General features: G+C 39.2%; 1 protein-coding gene across 15 annotated transcripts in view; it reads left to right on the top strand.

Annotated features, from left to right (window-relative positions):
* fbrsl1 (fibrosin-like 1) overlaps nt 1-19,284 on the top strand; it is a 1,030,575-nt gene that overhangs the window by 981,783 nt on the left and 29,508 nt on the right. For 9 of the 15 annotated variants that reach the window (XM_063074086.1, XM_063074083.1, XM_063074084.1 and 6 more), the window contains 5 exons: nt 1,526-1,576; nt 3,472-3,567; nt 9,052-9,123; nt 16,187-16,219; nt 17,789-17,830. In XM_063074086.1, coding sequence (XP_062930156.1) covers nt 1,526-1,576; nt 3,472-3,567; nt 9,052-9,123; nt 16,187-16,219; nt 17,789-17,830 — 294 coding nt within the window. The remainder of the gene's footprint in view (nt 1-1,525; nt 1,577-3,471; nt 3,568-9,051; nt 9,124-16,186; nt 16,220-17,788; nt 17,831-19,284) is intronic. The other 6 variants (XM_063074090.1, XM_063074085.1, XM_063074099.1 and 3 more) reach the window with 4 other exon arrangements.

Genomic DNA, 19,284 nt, shown 5'->3' on the forward strand with positions numbered 1-19,284 from the left:
CTTGTACATATTGGCAATGACCATGAATTATTATTTTCGATGAATAGTCTTTGATAATGTGTTCAATGTTTGACTCTTTAATCAATGGCCCTAGCTTAAAATTAACAATTAAAAAATTATTTCAGAACTTGGTCCAGAAACAACATGCCTTCACAGGCACCCTTTAATAATAAACCAACCCAAACTGTTTGAAGGTGTATGGTCAAAAGACTAAGAAATTACATATCCTCTCTAGCCCTTAGAACTCAATTATTCTGTGCCTTATTACAACGGCGAAGGTTTAAATTTTAGTTTACTTAAAGTGTTTCTTCATCAGTACAAAATGATTGAATTATGATCTTAAAAATAAGCTTTTTTTTGGCCAATGCGAACTAGCAAAAAGTGAAATACCACAGTAGCCCAGTGTGGAAGAATAAAGTATAATATATCCACAGTGCTGTCTTTGTACATATTTTTGTGAACTGTAAATGGTAGCATTCCTTTAACTTCTGACACACAAACACTTTTTTAAAGAAGAAAGAGAATTGTAAATATATGATTAAAATCATCCTGTGCCTGTAGAATTAGGCGGCACCGTGGCGTAGTGGTTAGCACAACGCTTTACAGTACAGGTGACCCTAAGTTCAATTCCCACCGCTGTCTGTAAGGAGTTTGTAAGTTCTCCCCTGTGACCCTGTGAATTTCCTCTGGCTTCTCCAGTTTCCTCCCACAGCCCAAAGACGTTGGTAGGTTAATTGATCATTGTAAATTGTCCCATGATTAGGCTAGGATTAGATTGGGGGATTGCTAGGTGGCACAGCTTGATAGGCTGGAAGGGCCTATTCTGCGCTGAATCTCAATAAATAAATATATTCAGTCGGCTCTTGAGCCTTTAATCTGACTCGTATTTTTTAATTGAAATTCTTCAGTTGAAAGACTAATTTGCCATTTGTGTGTGCAAACTTAATGCATGCCTACTTTCTTTAAAATGCATTTCCAAATTTTCCAAAAACGTGTTTAAGACAAATATTTTTCAATTTCAGTATTTTAAATGTGAAATATATACCATGTGGTCTAATTATGGCCGTAAAGAAGTGTGTGTATAATCTACCACAGTATGTTTTTGTGATTAATGTTGTTTATACTCACTAAGTGGCAGACATCTGGTAATGGCTATAATTAATGAAATTATGCATGTGTTCTGTATACATAGTTATTATATTCAGCAACAGCTGCCATGCCAAATGGCTCTGTGTGAAGACTTTCCATTTCTTAATGTCTCTTAATTGTTTAAAGATGGAATATGTAGAAATAGTCAATAAAAGCTGTTTATTGATTTCTGATTTTTAAATTGCTATAGTTCCTACCAAGCTGTGAATGACCAGAAATCCAATAATATTGATCAATAATTAGCCTATATTTTGTACAATCATCAGAAAATGTATTTAACTCATTTGACAGCCGCAGAACTGCTTAATGACCTGTCTTAGATGCTGGAAAAAGAGCACAAATTCTGTTACAACTTGTTTTTTCCTCTTCCTTTCAGTTTGAAAAGTATTCACCAAAAATAGAAAATCCTTTCTATCGACATTCTAGTGTGAGTGTCCTCTATTTCTTGAGAGTTCATTGTGCGTGTTTCAGCCCGCACTCAGTTTTTTTAAAATGTCATTTTGATCAAGCGTCATTTCATTTGTTAAATTTGAAGTTTCTACTCTTGTGGTTTCTAGCTCATCTGCAGTTCATAAATAAGTTTAAATTTGTGTTTCGAACAGAGACTGTCCCCATTAGATTGGGTGATTTTTATAACTTCAAAGCAATGTCCATAGTGCATTCTGCCACAATCTTCAATTTCAAAGTTCAAAGTAAATTGTATTATCGAAGTACAAATATGTCACCATATTTAGCTCTGAGATTCATTTTCTTGTGGCCATACTCAATAAATCTTTAGTACAATAACCATAACAGAATCACTGAAAGACACATCTATAAAAGTTTGTCAAAGCCTTAGATGTCATGCGATTCTCCGCAAGCTCCTAAGGAAGTAGAGGTCCCGCCATGCTTTCTTCATAATTGCACCTGTGTACTGGGCCTAGGACAAGTCCTCCAAAATAATAACACCTAGGAACTTAAAATTTCTAACCCTCTGTACCTCTGATCCCCCCGATGAGGACTGGCTCATGGGCCTCTGGTTTCCTTCTCCTGAAGTCAATAATCAGCTCCTTGTCTTGCTGACATTGAGTAAGGGGTTGGTGTTATGGCACCACTCAGCCAGTCATCATCTACAATACAACCCTGTGATTCATTTTCTTGTGGGCATACTCAGCAAATCTATAGAAAGTAACTATACCAGAATCAATGAAAGATCGGCCAGCTAGGGCAATCAAGCAGAGTGCAGAAGTCAACAAACTGTGTAAATGTAAATATAAATGAACCATCAATAAATATTGAGAAAATGAGATGAAGAGTCCTTGAAAGTGAGTCCATTGGTTGTGCTAACATTTCAGTGATGGGCAAGTGAAGTTATCCCCTTTTGTTCAGGAGCCCGATGGTTGAGGGGTAGCAACTGTTCCTGAATCTGGTGGTGCGAATGCTGAAACTCTTGTACCTTCTTCCTGATGGCAGCAGGGGGAAGAGAGCAAGCAAAAATGTAGTTCAGTATCATTGCACATCCATGACATTAGTGGTGAGGCTTTTTCTCTCAATTCAGACCTGTATTCTGATATAGTTTGAAATTAAGTTGGACAGAGTACTTACATTAGATGCTGTTCTCACACAGACTACATTAAGGAAAAAGGCCATTAAAATCTATATCAGTATTCTGCTAATAACATTTTAAAAGAATGAGGGAAAGGGATAAGACCATAAGATATAGGAGCAGAATTACGCCAGTTAGCCCATCAAGTCTGCTCTGCCATTTTATCGTGGGTGATCAGTTTCCCTCCTGGCTTCTCCCCATATCCTCTTGTGCCCCAACTAATAAAAAAAACCTTATCAGGTTCTTCCTTAAATATACCCATTGCCTTGGCTTCCACAGCCATCTGTGGCAAAAAAATTCCAGAGATTCACCATTCCCTGGCAAAAGAAATTCTCCCTCATTTCAGTTCTAAATGGACGCCTCTCTATTCTGAGGCTGTGGTCTTATACTCTCTCCACCATAAGAAACATCCTCTCCAAATGTATTCTATAAGCATCCAACATCATCATGCCTTTTTCTAGACTTCAGTGAAGTTGCAAATGCTGTTTCATGCACTAGACTTATAATGTTCCATATTTCAGAAATATAAGTAGTTCTACACTTCATGTTCTAAATTCAGTTAAGTGCTTTGCATAAACATTACCTGATGTAGCATAATTTTAGATGGTAACATATACCAACCAATTGCCAACAGTAGATGTTCAGTAGCTAGGAGTGTGGCTTTTGACTTAATTACATTATATGACTTCCTCAATTTGAAAATAACTCTTCATATTTCTTATTGATTTGATTTTTAGTTCTTCCCACCGTACGCTCCAACAATGCCAGGAATGCCATCCATGATTCCCCATTCAGGTCCCTTTGGGTCACTTCAGGGAGCATTTCAGCCCAAGGTATGTAAAACTTCTATTTTGTGGGCACTAAAGATGGTCATTCTTCAAAATTGTTCTCCGGGTGATGTTAGTAGTACCAGAGAGGTGGACTGACAATGCCAGATCTTTCTTTTCAAGATTCAAAGGTTCATTTATTATGAAAGTATGTCTGCAGTATACATACCTGAGATTTGTCTTCTCCAGATAGCCAAGGAACAAAGAAAACCACGGAAGTCATTGGGAGACATCAAACGCAACCCCTGCACAAAAGAGAAACAAAAACTCACAAACCCCAATTCCCTCCTTTGCGCAGAACATCAAACTTCAAACCCCAACCCCCTCTCTCGCACACAAAAAAATAACATCGCTCCATACAGGAAAAACAGCAGCTACAACATCAAACCCTAAACCCTCGACCCCCCCCCTCACAAAAAACTAACACAGAAAACCAGCAACAAGAACATCAAACCTCAAACCCCCAATCTCCTCCCTTGCATGCAAAATAACTAACACATTACTTCACACAGAAAATGGCAACATGGACAGCAAACCCCATACCCCAATCCCCACCATGCCAATTGGCAACAAGGAAGAATGGGCAAAACGCAGAAAACTGAAGGAGACCAATTTAAACTATAGTCTACAGTACAACTATAAATCTCAGAATTTCGATATCATCCTTTGACAGCGTTGAGGAGAGCGACTGCTCGAAAGCAGCGGCCTTCCAAAGAGAGCGACTTTTCCGCTCCTTCCTGAATTTTAATGTTGGCATATTAAATTTGTCCTGAGTGATTATCTTAAGTTTTGGGAGATGATTCAGGCAACTGTATCTAAATTGCCCAGCAATATTAAGGGAAAGTGGTGATGAATTTTCAAATTATAATTATCAGTTTATATCAAGTCAAGATTTGCTATAAGCTTTCTGCATAACCTTTGCTAATAAATGGTTATTGTACACCCACAATGATTGATGTTGTTAACCTATGATTATGCTAAAGATCAGTAAGTACAGCATTTTCTAGGCATATAATTCAGGGAAAAAAATGTATCTGTCAGAGGGAGACTGGTTTGATCTGCAAATTTACACATAATTTGCATGCCAACTTGAGTAGACAAGAAGGCCCTAAGGGTAAACTACAGAAGGTTAATAATACTTGACCCATCTTTGGAGTCAAAAATCCTGTGGCTGATGCATTGTAATGGTAGAAACTATTTCAAACAAGCAAATTACCTTGTTCTGTAGAGCAGATGATTTTTTTTTACCCTGAAGGCCTGACTTATGTGTGCTCATGCTGACTGTGCACAATGCTTTCCTCTGGGCTGCCACGATCAGTCAGGGTTATTAAGTTTGCCTGGGTCGGCACTGCTGAGCACTCCTCCATTTTTCAGACCGAAGCGTCTGTCACTGAGGTAGGGAGAGACAGATTACCTCAGTCAATTTCACTGTCTTCGCTTTGCACTTTGCTGAGCTGGGAACCAGTTAAAGACATAACAGGGTTATTCATTATCTGACTGGTAGTGTAGGCAAATAGCAATTTCACGGGCAGGCGTGCAGTATCCTTTAAGTCAAGGTCACAAGAAGGAGAACAGAATAGAATTTCATTTTGCAACAACATATTATCATTCCTCAAAGTGTGTTAAAGATGTAATTTCCAGTGTTACTGATAGCTAATAAAATAGTACTTAATTTAAATATATATCATGTAAAGAATAATAATGAATAGATAAGAATGGAAGACAGGCTCTTGGCTTAAATAAGCACTTAAGCTTATGAATGGTTTCTGGGTAGATGAAGCTGCTGGCCTTTTGCAAGTATTTTTATAGGGTGCAGTATTTTATTTTAGATTTTGTAAAAGTTCTTGGTTTCTTGTCATTTTCAGGAGCATTCAAGCCTCAGTACAAAGGCAAATGTCATTCCAGGAAAGGTACCTTCAGGTTTATCAGAATATAAATTAAAGGAAGATTCCAACCTTCAGTTATAAGCTTTGATTTCACTGGGCAATTTTATTTAGGAATGTAATGATAATTTAGTTAAAATATTCTTCATGCCAGCCAATAACACTGAACAACAATTTTTTCAAAAATGTTGCTTCCTCAGAAATTTTATTTGTTCATGATAGATTGCTTGAAGCTGAACACAAATATAATTTCAGACTACTTGAATCGAGTAGGAATTTCGAGAAACAAGAAATTAACTTTTATTTGATGTGCTTAATTGCATAACAGTGCTAGCGCTTTGCAGTAGTTCAACTGAGGTGGAAATGTTTTGTTGGTGATTTTCATTTGTACTCAGTGTTTTGAGGCTTCTCACTTAAGTGTCCAACAATAATCAGCCAGCATTGATGGATTCCAGTTGCTCTGATACCGTTTTTCCATGACCACAGTGTCCTGGTGAAACCTTTCACAATGCTCGTCACTGACAGCACCAGAATTGGCAGGGGAGATGTCTAAATGGGAATGCAGAAAATTAATCTTTAGTGACATGTTGCACTTCATGGTTTTGTATGCTTGAACCATGTTGTCAACCAGCTGCTTGTAATTTGGTGCTCTGTCGTTGCCAAGAAAACTTTCAGTGACATCTTTGAATGCCTTCCATGTGATTTTCTCCAGTCCCACTAGAAGTTCTTCGAATTGCCTGCCATTAATGACCTGTTTGATTTGTGGACCAGCAAAAATGCCTTCCCTAATCATTGAAGAATCATTCTAACTTGATTTTGAATTGAAATAATTGAATTGAAAATGGTGCATGATAGGGAAATTTCATGGTGATTTTCATGATCAGTAGCCCAAAATTCATAAGATACATCCAAAAGTATTCAGAAAGCAAAATCTTTGTTGTCCAATGTTATTGAACGGTTAACAAAATGCAGATTCAGGAAATCAGAAGAGAATACTAGAAAAATCAGCAGGTCAGGCAGCATTGATGGAGAGGGGAAAATGGGGATTAACGTTATAGGTCAATAACCTTTCCTCAGAACCAGCTGGTTGCAATACAAACTGGAAGATACCTGCTTCTGAAATAGATGATTGAAATGTTCAGTCCTGGGGGTTGTATGTCTTTGTCAGAAGATGTGGTGTGGTTCCTTGGAACAGTGCAAGATGCATAAGATTAGAGGGAAAGTGAATGGAGAATTAAAGTGAGAGGCGCTGGAAGCTCAAAGACATGCTGCATCTCACTGAATCAGAAGAAGTAAAAGTGAATACCAACTTCACCTGGAAAGTATGCTAGAATCCTTGGATGATGGAAAGGGAAGATGTAAGAGGGTAGATGTTCATTTTCTACAGTTGAACATGGATGTGTCAGGTCAGTGAGAAGGGAGGTGGGGAACTGGAAGATATGGAGGAAAAGAACCAGGAAGTCGTGGAGATTAAGAGTCCCTTTTGGAATGTTGGAAGTGGACTGGTGATGTACCTAACGGTGGTGTTACATTGAAGGTAGCAGAATGTATGAAGGCCAGGAACCCAATCCTTGTTCTTAGTGGGAGGAGAAAGTAGGATAAGAGCAGGCAGTCGAACAGATGTAGTTGAGAATCCTCGAGCTTCTGGAGGATGGAAGGGCTTTGATAAGAAAAAAAGAAGATATCTCCGAAGCATTGGTGTGGACAAAGTCGTCAGACCAGATATGATGGAGCCTAAGAAACTGGAAGCATGTAATGGAATCAGCATCACAGATATTCTCTCTCTCCTTACCACACCTCCCTCTTCATAAAACATGTTTGATTTCTAACTTCACAGATCTATGAAACCTTAACACTTCTGTCACCACAGATGCTGTCTGACCTGCAGAGTATTTCTAGTATACCTATGTGTTTTTTTTAAGCCCTAGAGCATTGCTTATATAGCCATGAGGTCAGAATGATGAAGATAGAGTCCTGTGGAATCAAAGATCTTAATGCCTCGAGCATCATGTAACATTTTGAGACAATTTTTTTCAGCTACTGTTTGAATGTCAAAGTACCAGTCTGCTGTAAGCAGTGTTTGCATATACAGATGAACAGTGCCTTGATTGTAGATTCTCTTAAATGCTTCCTGTAAATCCCTGATGAAGTAACATCCTCGATTATCCAGTTTTAAAATCCCGAGATTTCTGTAGCACAATTACTATTCAGCTAAATCAGTAAAGTAGTGAGGTGGTATCCGCACCGGACTTCGAGGCAAGTGGTTGAATCTAGCTGGCTCCTTGCGCACTTTCTATTTCAGCTGGGTGCAGCATCAAGCTAACAACTCGGCCTTTTAAAAAACACAGACTCGCGCTAATGAAACAGCAAGGTTGTCACCCAGTGCGCCACAAGGCGCAAAGAGGAACAACAAATATCTCTGAGCATTCCTGTTGTGAAAATATATTGCAATATACCTTTGCTAAATATAAATTTTGTATGGCTCTGTAAGAGTATAATTTTTTTGACAGTACTGTAGTCGACTTTAGACAACTTCAATATAATTCGAACAACTTAAAGTTATTAATAATTGTTGACAGTCTTGATATTAACATGTTTTCGTCATGTATTTAAAACATAAAATGGTGTCATGAGGACAGGTGAGTTGAAGGGATTTTAGGCGATTTTCTCTATAGCAGAGGTTCCCAACCTTTTTTATGCCATGGAGCCTTACCATTAACTGAGAGGCCCATGGACCCCAGGCTGGAAACCTCTGCCCTAGAAACTACTGAAACTGGAACAGGCTCAGTGGGCCGAATGGCCTAGTTCTGCTCTTGCATCTCATGGTGTTGTCAAATTCCTGCTAATCTCTCTGTACACTATTGTCACATGTAATGCGAAAGGGGTTGGATTCAACAATCATTCAAAGTTCAAAGTACATATATTATCAAAGAATGTATACATTATACAACCTTGAGATTCGTTTCCTAACAGGCAGCCATAAAACAAAGAAACCCAAAAGAACCCATTAAATAAAAGACCATTGAACATCCCAATGTGCAGAGAAAAATAAACAAATCATGCAAACAGTAAACATGTGTTCTGAACTGAAGTCCACAAAGAGAGTCCGTTCCATATCCCTTAGTTAAGCGCAGAGTCGAGTGAATCCTCGCAGAGCAGCAAGCTGAACCAGCCCTGTCCCTTCCCTTGGCCCCAACACCCTGACCTTTTTAACATTCCCGCGGCCTAAACCTTTGTCGAAACATCAGGTTCTGTCGCTTCAATACGCTCTGGGGCCTAGACCCTGCCTCCTTGATTTGTCCTGTACCATTCCAAACTTTCCAATTTGGCCTGGCATCGTCCAAACTTTGAGTTCACCGGATTCCATTGGCACAGTCAAATTGAGAGCCTTTTATGCAAATAACTCAAAAGTGCAGAACTCTACTCTGCTGCACTGTATTTCTACGGTTTACAATAATCATCTGGAATCCAATCCTTGTATTCAATTACAAGTGCTAACTGCAGAAACCATTCCAGTGTGGCTGTAGTCATTTCACTGTCATGCAATAATTTGGACCAAGGACCAGAACAGTTATTGTTAATGATATGAGGTATTGTCTTTTCCTAGACTTCCAATCCAATTGATGTAGCAAGCAGACAAGGAGCAGTTCCTCATACTCTACTTCAAAAGGACCCCAGGGTAAATGAACTAATAACTTTCAACCTGAAATTTTTAGCTATGATTGCATTAAATGTATGTTGAATTTTCACTGTGCTGAAGTTAAACTGCACGAGACCAACATACCATATATTGGCTTGCTTGCATCCTTGTTCTTCACTGCTCATCTCGAATCTGTAAGATTCTCATATTCCTAAGTAAATGAATCTTAATCTGAGTAAACTGCGCAAAACATTTGTTGCGACTGTCATCAAGAAATATTCCTTTGAAAGAAGCTATCTTGGCAACTAAGCTTTTCTCATGATGTAGAAAGAGACATTTTGACCCTTTGAAACCATGTAATTTTGCAGAGCAATTCCGTCAATGTCACTCTCCCACTCGATCCTCTCTCAAGTGCTCAACGTTTCAATTATTATCAAAGTATATATGCAGTATATGCAACTTAAGATTCGTCTCCACAAAACAAAGATGATCATGGAAGTTGTTCAAAGAAAAACATCGAACCCACCCCCGTGCACAACCCCCCCTCCCCCCCCCACACACACACACACAAAACACAACAAGAACATCAACCCCCAAATCCCCCTCCCCTACACAAAAACAAACAAAACACAGCAAGAGCATTGGACCCCCAAACCCCCATATCTGCACAAAAAAAACTGAGGAAAACGGGCAAAAACACAGAATATAAAATCCTTAAGACTGATAAAGCCCACAGTCCTCATCAACTTCTCCCAAATTCTCCTACTGCCCACCTAGTCTATAGATATTTGACAATGAACTACTAACCTATCTACCAGTGTGCCTTTATGACCACCAGGTACCCAGGGCCAACCAGTAGGTTTAAATCTGACAACAAGGCTATTAATCATAGATCCTTTAAATTAACTGTTTTCAAGCCCTTTACTACTTAAAAATTTGATTTGTACCCTAATGATTTTTTTGCTTTAATTAGAAAAAGGTTCAAGACTTAAAGATTAAAGATTAGCTTTATTTGTCACATGTACATCATAACAGAGCGAAATATGTCATTTGCATCAATGACCAGTACAGTCTAGGACATGCTGGGGGCAGCCTGCAAGTATTGCCATGCTTCCGGTGTCAACGTAGCATGCTCACACCAATCTGTACATCCTTGGAATGTGGGAGAAACGGAAGTACCTGGAGGAAACCCACACGGTCACGGGGAGAGTGTCCAGATACAGTTAGTACAGAGCATTTCCAACCTTTTCTTCTTTTATTTTGGATTTACAACCTCTGCAAGTTATTGACTTCCATTTAATAATATCATGACTGATCTTAGCCCCTTTCTCCATTTTCCTGCCTGATCCACAAAACCATTGATTTCCCAAAGATTTTCAATAGGTTTTCAGATCTCAGTGTATTTAATAACTTATATTCACAGCTCTCTAGTGTAACAAATTACAAAGATTTGTAATTCAAAGATTCCTCCTTAATTTTAAGCACATCCCTGTGAAAATCTGATACATTATTATCACTGTCCCTCAGAAAACTTTGTTTACTGTGAAGTTAGATTTTTTTCTCTCTGTTTCTATTTGAGCTGATTATAAAAGTCTGGGCAGCATAATAGTGTACAATTCCCTCCATCCTCTGTAGGGAGTTTGTATGCTCCTCCAGGTTCTCCAGTTTCCTCTCACATTCCAATGATGTACAGGTTAGTAGGTCAATTGGTCACATGGGCGTCATTGGGCAGCGCGGGCTCGTTGGGCCAGAAGGCCTTGTTACGGTGCTGTATCTTTATAAGTAAATAGCAAAGTCCTGTTGATTATGATTCTCTCCTCCAACATGGTGAAGGGTGAAAGAGGTATGCTGTAGAAAATCTTATCACAAGGACTTAAGCCATGGTGCTGTAAGAATTTGGAGAATGGAATAGACTCCTCCAGAGGGGAAAAGTGATGAAAAATGGATCAGGAATCTTCACCTCACATTCCTGGTCAAGGAAATGGACATAGTGATCTGGGTAGTGGGGAAAGGTCTCAATTCATTAAGGCTGGAAGGAGAAGGAAAATCTAGAAGAAGATTATAATTCAAGTGTTTTTGAAAGTTGAGTGTTGACACCAGGAGTAATGAATACTCTGCATTCTTCGCATTGTTACTTCTTTTCTCCACCCAAACTGATTCCATTGCCTGATCTATACATCGGCATCCAAGTTCTGTTATGTTCAAACTATTGCCGACTCCTTTTTCACTAAATTTTACAAAGTTTGATGTACATTTTCTTTCCAGTAATTTTAATCAAGTATATCCTGAGGATTGCTGATACATTGAAAGGGGGAAAAAAAAGAAGAGTTGAATTTATTTAGCATTTTGCACAATATTATTGCCAAAGCATTTGAACTCGTGAAATATTTTTGAAATGTAGTCACTTTGGTAAACACACTGGTCAATATGGGACCAAATTAGATAGTAAAATGAAAGCTTTTTTTTTCAAATATAAATAACAATGGCAGCCTTAAATATAAGAGATTCTGCAGATACTAGAAATCTTGCAAATCACACTCAAAATGCTGGAGGAGCTCAGCAAGTCAAGCAGCATCTATGAAAGGGAGTATCAGTTGACATTTTGGGCTGAGACCCTTGTTCTATTTCAAGTTGGGGAATAGAAACAGTGTGGATTCATTCATTCTTTCATATATATATATATTTTTTTTTTAATCTGGGGTTAATATTGTCACCATCTATTAAAAATTTGTTTACACAAATGGAGATAATAAGCATAATTGCCAAAAGTCTTGGGTAAAGATTTTGAGAATGTTGATTGTTGAAAGACATTCCCTCCTCTGACTGTTTGATCACATGGGTTTCCTCCCACAGTCCAAAGACTAACCAGGTGGTAGGTTATTCCAATAGCTGAGGTGCCTCTTGCACAAAATCGATATAAAGCAAGATTTAGTTAAAATTCCTGGAAGAAATACCAATTCAAAATAAATCTAAAAAAACAAGAAAAATCCAATAGAGCAATAAGCACCAAAGCTGTTCAAACCTTATTTCAAAGATATCACTCTAATATTGTGTGCACAATATTATACAGCAGCAAGATCCCAATACACTCAGTGACCACTTTATTAGGTTCGACATGTTTTGTTTCTGTGCGCCACTGTTGTAACACATAGTTATTTGAGTTAGCATCGCCTTCCTGTTAGCTTGAACCAGTTGGGCCATTCTCATCTGACTCCTCTCACTAGCAAGGTGTTTCCTCCCACAGAACTGCCACTCACTGGAATTTTTTGCTTTTCGCACCATTCTCTGTAAACTCTCGAGAGTGTTGTGTGTGAAAATCCCAGGAGATCAGCAGTTCCTGAGATACTCAAACCACCCCATCTGGCACCAATGGTCATTCCATGGTCAGAGTTGCTTAGATCACATTTCTTACCCATTCTGATGTTTGCTCTGAAGAACAACTGAACCTTTTGGCCATGTCTGCATGCTTTGATGCAATGAATTGCAGCCACATGATTGGCTGGTTTGGTATTTGCATTAACAAATAGGTGTACTTAATAAAGTGGCCACTGAGTGTATGTTCAAATGATGAAGGTCAGGAGTGACACAGGGTAAATGTAGATAATGTATTTTGTATTAGATTAATGTCAAGTAAACCCTTTCATTTTTCTATCTGTAAATCCTTTCACAAAGATTAATTTGCCTGTTTATTGATGGTGACGTGAGGGCAATGTCCAGGGTAGTCATCTCTGGATTGCTGCCTGTGCACATGCCAGTGAGGGTAAAATAGAATGATTTGGCAGATGAACGTGTGGCTGAAGAATTGGTGTAGGGGGCAGGGTTTCAGTTTTCTGGATCATTGGAATCTCTTCTGGGCAAGTTATGACCTGTACAGAAAGGACAGGTTACACCTAAACCCAAGGGGGACCAATATCCTTGCGGGCAGCTTTGCTAGAGTTGTTAGGGAGGGGGTTTAAACTCATTTGACAGGTGACAGGGCTGAGGATGGGACAGTTGGTATACAAGTAGATGCAGTGTGCAATGAGACTGTAAGGAAGGACAGGCAGATAATAGAGTAAAATTGCAGTCAGTGGGATGAGTTGCAGTGTAACAGGACGACAAAATCAAAAGGGGTGACGAGTACAGGAGTGAAGGTGTTATATTTGAATGCATGCAGTATACAGAATAGGGTAGATGATCTTGTAGCACAGTTAGATATCGACGGGTATGACATTGTGCGTATAATGGAGTCATGGTTGAAAGACGATTGTAGTTGGCAGCTTAAGGATACATAATCTATCGAAAGAGCAGGCATGTAAGCAGGCAGAGGGTGTGGAGTGGCTCTGTTAGTAAAAAAAAATCAAATCTTTAGAAGGAAGTGATATAAGATCAGAAGATGTAGAATTGTTGTGGATAGAGTTAAAAAATGCAAGGGTAAGAAGCCCCTGATGGGAGTTATATACAGGCCCCCGATTAGTAGCCAGGCTGTGGGAGATGAATTCCAGTGGGAACTAGAAAAGATATGTAATAAGGAAAATGTTACAATAGTCATGGGGAATTTCAATATGCAGGCAGATTGGAAAAATCAGGTTGGTGCTGGATCCCAAGGGCATTTGTAGAATGTCTATGAGAAGACTTTTTAGAGCAGGTTGTGGTTGAGCCCACTAGGGGGATGGCAATTCTAGACTGGGTGTTGTGTAATGACCCAGATTGGATTAAGGAGTTTAAGGTAAAGGAACCCTTGGGAGACAGTGATCATAATATGATAGAATTTGCCCTGCAGCTTGAGGAGGGGACACTAAAATTGGATGTATCAGAACTACAGTGGAGTAAAGGAAATTATAGAGGAATGAGACAGGAGCTGCCGAAATTGATTGGCAGGGGACACTAGCAGGGATGCCGGCAGTACAGCAATGGCTGGTATTTCTGGGAGCAATTCAGAAGGTGCAGGGAAGATACATACCAAATATGAAGAAGTATTCTAAAGGCAGGATGAGGCAACCATGGCTGACAAGGAATGTCAAAGGCAGCATAAAAGCCAAAGAGAGGACATATAAATCAGTGGGAAGGTAGAAGATTGGAAAACTTTTAAAAACCAATTATAAATGCCATAAAGAGAAAAAAGATGAAATATGCGGATAAGTTAGCCAATAATATAGAAGATGATACAAAATTTTTTTTATCAGATATACAAAGAGTAAAAGAGAGACAAGAATAAATATTGGCTGCTGGAAAATTATGCTGGAGTGGTAGCAATAGGGTCAGAGAAATAGCAGGCGAACTTAATAAGAATTTTGCATCGGTCTTCACTATGGAAGATGCTAGCAAATTGCCAGGAATCCCAGAGTGTCAGGGTCCAAAAGTGAGTGTTGTTGCTATTACTAAGGAGAAGAAGCTTGGGAAGCTGAAAGGTCTTAAGGTAGGTAAATCACCTGGGCCAGATGGACTACACCCCAGGGTTCTGAAAGAGGTAGCTGAAGAGATTGTGGAGGCATTAGTAATGATCTTTCAAGATCACTAGATTCTGGAATGTTTCTGGAAGACTGGAAAATTGCAGATGTCATTCCACTCTTTAAGAAGGGCAAAAGGCAGAAGAAAGGAAATTATAGGCCAGTTAGCCTGATTTCAGTAGTTGGAAAGATGTTGGAGTCATTTGTTAAGAATGAGTTTTTGGGGTACCTGGAGACCAATGATAACATAGGCCAAAGTCAATAGGCATGGTTTTTTCAAGGGTAAGACTTGTGGTATTAAGGAAAGATACAAGCATGGATAGAATTCTGGCTGACTTGCAGGAGGCAAAGAGATGGAGTAAAGGGAGCCTTTTCTGGTTGGTGCTCAATGACTTGTGGGGCTGCAGGGGTTGGTGTTGGGACCTCTTCTTTTCACATTATATGTCAGTAATTTGGATGAAGGAATTGATGACTCTGTGGCCAAGTTTGAGAACAATACGAAGATAGGTAAAAGGGCAGACAGTGTGGAGGAAGTAGGGTATCTGCAGAAGGACTTGAGAGATTGGGGAAATTGGAAAAGAAGTGGCAGATTAGATGTAATATAGGGAAGTACATGGTCATGCACTTCAGCAGAAGGAATAAAAATGTGGACTATTTTCTAAATGGAGAGAAAATTCAAAAATTAGAGGTGCCAAGGGACTTGGAAATCCTCATGCAGGATTCCTTAAAGGCTAACAGGCCAGCTGAATCGGTGGTAAGAATGGCAAATACAACGTTATTGATTTTAAGAGGACTAGAATACAAAAGCAAGGATGTAATGCTGTGGCTTTATAAGGTATTTGACTGCACTTGGAGTATTGTGACCAGTTTTGTGCTGGCATTGAAGAGGGTCCAGAGCAGATGTTCCCAACCGTTTTTTTTAATGCCGTGAACCCCTATCATTAATCAAGAGGTGTGTGTACTCCAGATTTGGAACCTCTGGTCCAGAGGAAGTTGAAAAGAATGATCCCAGGAATGAAAGGGTTAACATAGGATTGTCTGATGGCTCTGAGCCTGTACTCGCTGGAGTTTAGAAAAATGAGGGGGGAGGGTTCTGATTGAACCCTATCGAATATTGAAAGGCCTAGACAGAATAGATGTGAAAAGGATATTTCCTGTAGTGGAGGAGTCCAGGACCAGAGGGCACAGCCTCGGAGTTGAGGGACATCCATTTAGAACAGAGATGAAGAAAATTTTCTTTAGCCACATGGTGGTGAATCTGTGTAATGCATGGCCACACACAGCTGTGCTGGCCTGTTCATTGGGTATATTTAATGCAGAAGTTAATAGGTTCTTGATTAGTCAAAGTCAAAGGTTACAGGGAGAAGGCAGGAGAATAGGGTTGAGAAGGATAATAAGCCAGCTGTGATGGAATCATGGAGCAGACTTGATAGGCTGAATAGCCTAATTCTGTTCTTATTTGATTTGGATCTGATGTTTTAAAAATAACAGAATGCTATATATCCTGAAGATCCATTGAATTACCACTGAGAGATTATGTCTGAGTAAATTTAATGCATTAGACTCAGAGATATTATCAGTTTATCTAGGATATTTTCTATATTGTCAGTTCCATTTAATATGTTGTTCCTGTCAATATAATTATACAACTTCTGTGTCTCATTTTTTTCTAGCAATTATCAGACCCCTACAGACAGTCAATAAGAGTAAGTAAGATTTAATTTTTAATAATCAACTGTTTTATAAAACCTGTCAATTTAGATAGCTGTATATTTTTATTTCACAACATACGGTTTATAGTTGCATTAATAAATGTCTTGCAAGTTATAAATTACTTTCCCACATTAATTAAAACATTTTATAATCAGTTTATAACCAATGGTATTTCTTGGAAATGGGCTGTTAATTGTTCTGACCAATGCTGGCAGGATCTCACTGAATTCACATACTCCATGTGCATATTTCTCATCTAACCTGCTGGTGCATGGATGTTTGTGCTAGGGCTCGTTTTCATCCTTGTGGTTCCAGGGAAACAGGACAAGAAGGCTCATTTTCTTTTGCTCTGTCTGGGAGACACTGAAATCCCTGAACAAATTTGTGATGTGTCTTAATAATTGAACAGGATATTTGAATGTTTGGTTGTGATTTTTGATGTGCTTCATTCATGATGGACAAATATTCTATCAGATGGCTGTTTGGGATATTGTATGTGTTAGAAAGTACCAAGCATGGGAGGGGTATGGAGGGCTAAAGGCCAGGTGCAGGTTGCTGGCACTAGGCACAATAGCAGTTTGGCACAAATGAGATGGGCCAAGGGGCCTGTTTCAGTATTCTTGTGCCCCATACCTCATTTATTTTAGAAACAAAAGAGGATCTTATTTTTCAATCAAATTTGTTTTCCTGATGCTGCATTGTTGAATCCATTGTTCAGCTTTCTAATTGGTCAGACAAGGCAGTCCAAAGGGGAATTGTCTTGGTTCTTTTACTTCTGAAATAACAAACCGTGCATACCTTAGTGTTTTGTTAAACAGGAAATGTCTAAATTACTTGATATTGGAGATTACAGAGCAAAGGTGGGCAGAGTCAGATCTGTCCTTTGATCACCTTTCCTAAAGTATTAAAGTTTTTTCTAATCTAAGATTGTTTCCTCTCGCAAGCTCCGAGATTATAACAATGAATGCATTTGCATTGTGTTACTCTGGAGACGTTAAGCGCTTTGGGATAAATTAATTTGGTGGTGTTCCTTCGTCCCAAGTGTTCGAAATGAACAAATATGGAAAGTACTTGTACAGTTAAAATGATCAGAAAATGTTTGAGTTATTAAGATTCATGGTCATCTGGCGAATGGGAAAGCAACTACTGAAATTAGATGGAATGAACCTTCCCTAGCTCTTTCCTCAGGTCTGCGTAGTGTCCCATCTTCAGCTCTTGTTTGCTTGTTCACATCACCTGAAAGTATTTTTGTGGTCACCGGCTCAGGCAGTGTGAATACAACCTTTCTTTGAAACACCATGAAGTTCTTTCACTTTCTGGCAACTGATAATGGAGTTATGAAAACATTCTGACTTAAAAAACTGTATGCACTTCAGCAAGGCTTTCTGTCTTCCCATTGAACACTTTTCTTCAGTCTACAACTTCTTTAGCCAGTTCCATGGAAGACCAATTGAGAAACTTGTGGATCAGATTGTTAAAAAAATATTCAAGACATCTATTTGTGACATAGTTTCATCCATGAAGCATTCAGTGTTTCATTTTTGTTTACTGTTTTCTTCCAGCTCCCACTCAAAAGGGTTAATCTACCTCAAAAACAACTGGGCGTAAGTATAACTTGAATAAGGTATTGGTTCAGAACTTAGCACAGCTGGTGATGAATCTTTCCCAGCAAAGGCCAGTTCAGGGCAGCCCTGGAAATATTCTGGCTCTTCAAAAACAAGTAACATCCTTCATCATGAGAGAGGAAAACCGGTCTGGTTTCTAAAACCAGATAAGACCATAAGACATTTATTTGTTTAGAGATACAGCGCAGAACAGGCCCTTCCGGCCCAGTGAGCTGCACCACCCAGCAACCCATCTATTTAACACAAGCCCTATCACAGGACAATTTACAATGCCCAATTAACCTACTAACCTGAACATCTTTGAGAACCCAGAGGCAGCCTATGCAGTTCATGGGGAGAATGTATAAACTCTTCACAGGCAGCGCCAGAATTGAACTCCAAACTCCAGAATGCTCCAAGCTGCAATTGGAGTAGAATTGGGCCATTTGGCCCATTGAGCCTGTTCTGTCATTTCTGTCATAGCTGATTTTTTTAACCCCCCCCAACCCCATTCTCCTGCCACCTTCCCATAAACCTTTGACACCCTTACTAATCAAGAACCTTTCAACTTCCACTTTAAATATACTCAATGACTTGGCCTCCACAACCATCTGGGGTAATGAATTCTACAGATTCACCACCCTCTGGCTAAAGAAATTCCTCCTCATCTCTGTTTTAAAGATGCTTCCTAGTATTCGTAGGCTGTGCCCTCTGGTCCTAGACTCCCCCACTACTGGAAACATCCTCTGTATGTCCACTTTATCTAGGTCTTTCAATATTTGAAAGGTTTTGATCTGGGAATTGGTGCTACCAGTTATATCCTTGATATACTCTGACTCTTCATGAAATTTCCAGATGAGATTGTTACTCCTTTGATTGTCTGAACATCTACTTCATCTCCCCCTTCTACTCGGAATGGCTAATGAGTTAACAGCAAAACCTTAGAAGTTACAACCACTGCCATCATCTTTATTTGTAAACTTGATTCGCTCCCAAATTCTTCCCTTTTCAGCCATTGAAGCTCTGCAAAACTGCTCGCAATATACTTGAAGTATTTTGTCGCCAAATCTCTTTCGTGTCTTCTCTGACCAATTTGGGCGATGTGAAAACCATTATTGAGAAGGGTGTATTTTTGGCCCCCATTTTACTCCCTACATCCTCCCAAGAAATTGGAGTCTGCAATTAGCCATAGATTAGCAGGCTCCCGGGCACACAAATAAGTAATCTGTTATCTTCTAGATAGACACAATCAGCAGGAATATTTAAATCATTTCAATCTTAACAGACTTTATATGTGAAGCACAGAATGCTTTCTTCATGATTTCTAGTTTATCCAACGCTTCTGCGTGAGAACCAGTGTGTGACCAATGTTTCTAACACTAATAAATAATGACATAAATATTCTGGGAGAAAGAGGATTCAAGGGAGCAAAATATATTCCCACTTCTGATGAA

This window comes from Mobula hypostoma, chromosome 21 (genome assembly GCF_963921235.1).
Source record: "Mobula hypostoma chromosome 21, sMobHyp1.1, whole genome shotgun sequence".
In the NCBI taxonomy this organism is placed as follows: Eukaryota; Metazoa; Chordata; class Chondrichthyes; order Myliobatiformes; family Myliobatidae; genus Mobula; species Mobula hypostoma.